General features: G+C 34.4%; 1 protein-coding gene across 1 annotated transcript in view; it reads left to right on the forward strand.

Moving 5' to 3' along the window:
• The window catches only part of LOC104704923 (exocyst complex component SEC5A-like), an 8,810-nt gene continuing 7,376 nt past the window's right edge, over positions 2,380-3,813 (forward strand). Inside the window, exons 1-4 of the mRNA XM_019227140.1 lie at positions 2,380-2,923; positions 3,249-3,403; positions 3,508-3,593; positions 3,735-3,808. Coding sequence (XP_019082685.1) covers positions 2,510-2,923; positions 3,249-3,403; positions 3,508-3,593; positions 3,735-3,808 — 729 coding nt within the window. The 5' untranslated portion in view covers positions 2,380-2,509. The remainder of the gene's footprint in view (positions 2,924-3,248; positions 3,404-3,507; positions 3,594-3,734; positions 3,809-3,813) is intronic.

Here is a 3,813-nt window from a genome sequence, read left to right on the forward strand (position 1 = left end):
AAAAAAAAAAAAAAAAAAAGAGATCTCTCATCTTTTAATTTTGTTTCTTTTGTCCCTTTTTTTTTTAAAGTCAAAGATTTTCATTGAATCATTGATTGAATTTGGAAGAACAAAAGATATCTCTCATCTTTTTGTTAGTCAATTGAAAAAAAAATATATATAATTAAAATTTAATTAGGTACATAATTATAAACTGGAATGATATTAGGTGAATTATCCATGTAAAATGACAAAAAATATTTTCAATACATGAAAATTTGTAATAATTTTTGTAGCGAGAAACAAATAATAACCTCTATAAAATGATAATTTGTCAAAAAAAAAACTATAAAAAGAGAAATAAATCATCTTTAGTCAAATCATCATAGATTGTTTCAATATACTTACAAATAAAAGGTTTTGTTTTTTTGGGTAATATACAAATAAAAGTTGGTGTAGGTGTAAATATTCTCTTTTAGTGCAAAATCGCAAATGATATAAACGTTCAAGAGATTGTGCTATAAGTTTTTTTTAGAAGTACATGCAAAAGGTAAGACGGACCAAAGCCCCTAGTGGTAAGACCTTTCAGTAATAGGATGCACACTATATATATCATATGCATACTCTCGAGTTACGACTAAACAAATTATACCACGATGCGCCAAACTTTTAGGCTGATCCAAACATCATAACAATTTACTTGTACTTATAAACATATTATCTACCAAACCACTTAAGAGTCAAGCAAGACTGTTGGTGTTGGGTTCGACGATCGATAGGCCCGTAGGAGAAGCCCATTAGGAAGCGAATGTTGCATGCGGTAATGGACCTGTTGCGGGCTCAGTAAGGAGATCCGACGAGGAAGAACGCCGAGTCAAACCCGGGAGAAGATCACGGGATCGCGAGACGAGATCTTCGGAGGATACGGAGGAGATAGTTTTCGAAGCCATTCCCATTTAAATACTAGAGTTTTGGCTAAGAGAAAACGTATGTAATTTCGATCAAGCAACAAAAAATATATTAATACAAATCCAGTTCATCATTCCTTTTTAGTTCTTACCAATTTCTACCGAAAGCCTCGTCATTTCTTTTTAGTTCTTACCAATTTCTACCGAAAACCTGCTCAAATCTTACTTATTACTCGAATTCTTTAGATTGTTGTTTCTCATACCAACAAAGATCAATGACCCAAAAACCAAAACATGTAAAAATCCCTTTAATTAATTCCATTTCACATTAAAGATCCTTAATTTCACTTCCCATAAATGAAATGATCATCTTGTAAAAGTTTTGATTCTGTAATAAGTTATTTTACATATTCAGATATTCTCTAAAACATCTTGTTTGTCTGACTAACCCATATAACAAAATGTAATATCTTTTGGAAACTCTTATTTTTTTATGGCTTCGAGTATCACGTTCCTATGAATATTTATAACCAGCTCATAAAAGAACATTACAGACTATTTATCGTTCCTCATATACTCTGACCTTACACGAATTTTTTAATCTATAGTATAATTTTGATTTTCCGGCCAACTGTATAATCTTATTCAGTTTTGAACGTTACAACTTTTTTTGTATATAACATACGGTTTACAATCACTATAGAATTCCAATCAGTTCCAAGCTCTTGATTGTTGTCAACTACCAAACATCTATAAGTGGTCTCTATGAGTTTCGACGGTCGTCGTAGCATCCGTTCCATATGTAAGCTAGAACTACGGTGACTCCCGAATGGTTGCGTACCACATACAAAAGAAGCTCAAAATGTATACCTCAGAGAAATGACATACTGTATCATGTTGTAACAAAGGTTATTTGTATTTTTTTTGTAAATTATTTGTTGAAACTAAATTAATTAATTAACGCTGTCGTACGAATTAATGAATCTGAGAGTCTGTTATTAATTAAAAAAAAATAATCGAGTTACCGACATGTGTCTGTCCCTCGTACTACCTAATTATTCCGTCAAAGTCAAAGCCCACCACCCCACCGGAAAAGTTTTTTCCGCGTAACTTTTTTTATCTTAAAATCAAATATTTATGGAAACAAAAATATATAAAAATTAAGAAAAGTTATTGGATTTTAATAGATTTAGAAATCCAAATAAAAATCATATGTTATTCAATCATTTATTTTAAAATATTTATTAAAATTATGTATTATTAGTTCTATGATTTACAAATACTTTTTAAAATCCCATGTTATTCATTTAATGAATTGTTTTTGGATTTCAAAATCTATATTATGTTTTAAATGAATTTGAATGGATTTGAAAATGTAAAATAGAGGATTCAAATCCAGAGATAAAACATGTTATTTCAAAATTCATGTGTTTTGATTTCTAAAATTTACAATTAAACAGAGATTTAGAAATCACCTCTGTATAAAACAAAAAAAAAAAAAAAAATTGTCACACAAATCACAAACTGAAATTTCCAAATCGAGAGCTTCTCCTCAGATCTCTCTATAAAGATAGCTCAAGGCGGAGGAGACTTAAAAACGATCACCTGAAATCCACCGAAACATGTCGAGCGATAGCAACGATATAGACGAAGATGAGCTTCTTCAAATGGCGTTGAAAGAGCAGGCTCAAAGAGATCTCACCTATCAGAAACCTCCTTCTTCATCTGCTCGCAAGCCTGTTGCCAATTTAGTGCAGCAGCCTCGACAGCAGAAGCCTGCGGCTCCGCCGAAGAAGTCTGCGGCGGCTGTTAGGAAACCTTCTATGGATGAGGATGATGAGTCGGAGGTGGAATTGCTTAGTATTTCTAGCGGGGATGATGATTTGGAGAGGGAAAGGGAAAGAGGTGGTTCTGGTGGTGGTGCCGGGAGAGGAAGAGGTAGCGATGTTCGCGAGAAGGGAAGAGCTAGGAAAGAGGATGATGGTGCTTGGGATGGAGAGGAGCCTGATTGTTGGAAACGGGTTAATGAAGCTGAGGTACGTATTTGTTGGCAAGATTTATGTGTGAATCCTCGAACTTGGCTGGAATTTTGTGCTTGTTCTGTCACTGTAATCTGACATAGGCTAAGTGATTGAATTTGCTTGTTCGATAAAGTTCTCTGAGTTTGAATACGATTATCTTGATCAATTTGTTGAATTGTACTACACTGAAGAACACATTTAGTGAACTACCGTGAATGCTATCTCAGTTTCTAGTGTGGCCGAACTCAAGGTCAAGGCTATCCTTAGTTTGAGCCATAGTATCATGTGGATTAATTGGCAAGATGTCCAATTCACTTTAATTCCGATGATATTTTGGCAGCTTGCCCGTAGGGTTCGTGATATGCGGGAATCAAGAACAGCACCCGTGGTTCAGAAAGTAGAGGGTAAAGTAGCTGCACCTGGCAAAAAAGTGGTTCTGACAAGTTTGCAGTCATTGCCTCGCGGTATGGAATGTATTGATCCACTAAAATTAGGGTAATTTCTCCTCTCATTCGTTTTGCTTACATTGAAAGTCAGTCAGATACTTTATGCTTGGATATGGTAGAATTTATCTAAACCTGAATTTGTATACTTCGTAGGATAATAGACAATAAGACACTGAGATTAATCACTGAGTCGTCAGGCAGCCCATCAAAAGCTGAGAAAGTGGATAATACTCTTCGGGGTATGTCTTTCTTCACCGTATCTAAAACTCGAGTTGAATAGCAGCTCTTACAAGAAAATATAGTTTTTTAGAGGCCTAGCTTATTCCATGTTCAATCTCCAGTTGTCTAATTGTTATGTATCCTCTTCTGATTATCTGCAGAAAAATTGATTTACTTCTCTGATCATTTCGATCCGAAGCTGTTTCTTTCTCGCATTCACCAAGATACGAGTGCAGCAGA

Source organism: Camelina sativa, chromosome 7, assembly GCF_000633955.1.
Source record: "Camelina sativa cultivar DH55 chromosome 7, Cs, whole genome shotgun sequence".
Lineage (NCBI taxonomy): Eukaryota > Viridiplantae > Streptophyta > Magnoliopsida > Brassicales > Brassicaceae > Camelina > Camelina sativa.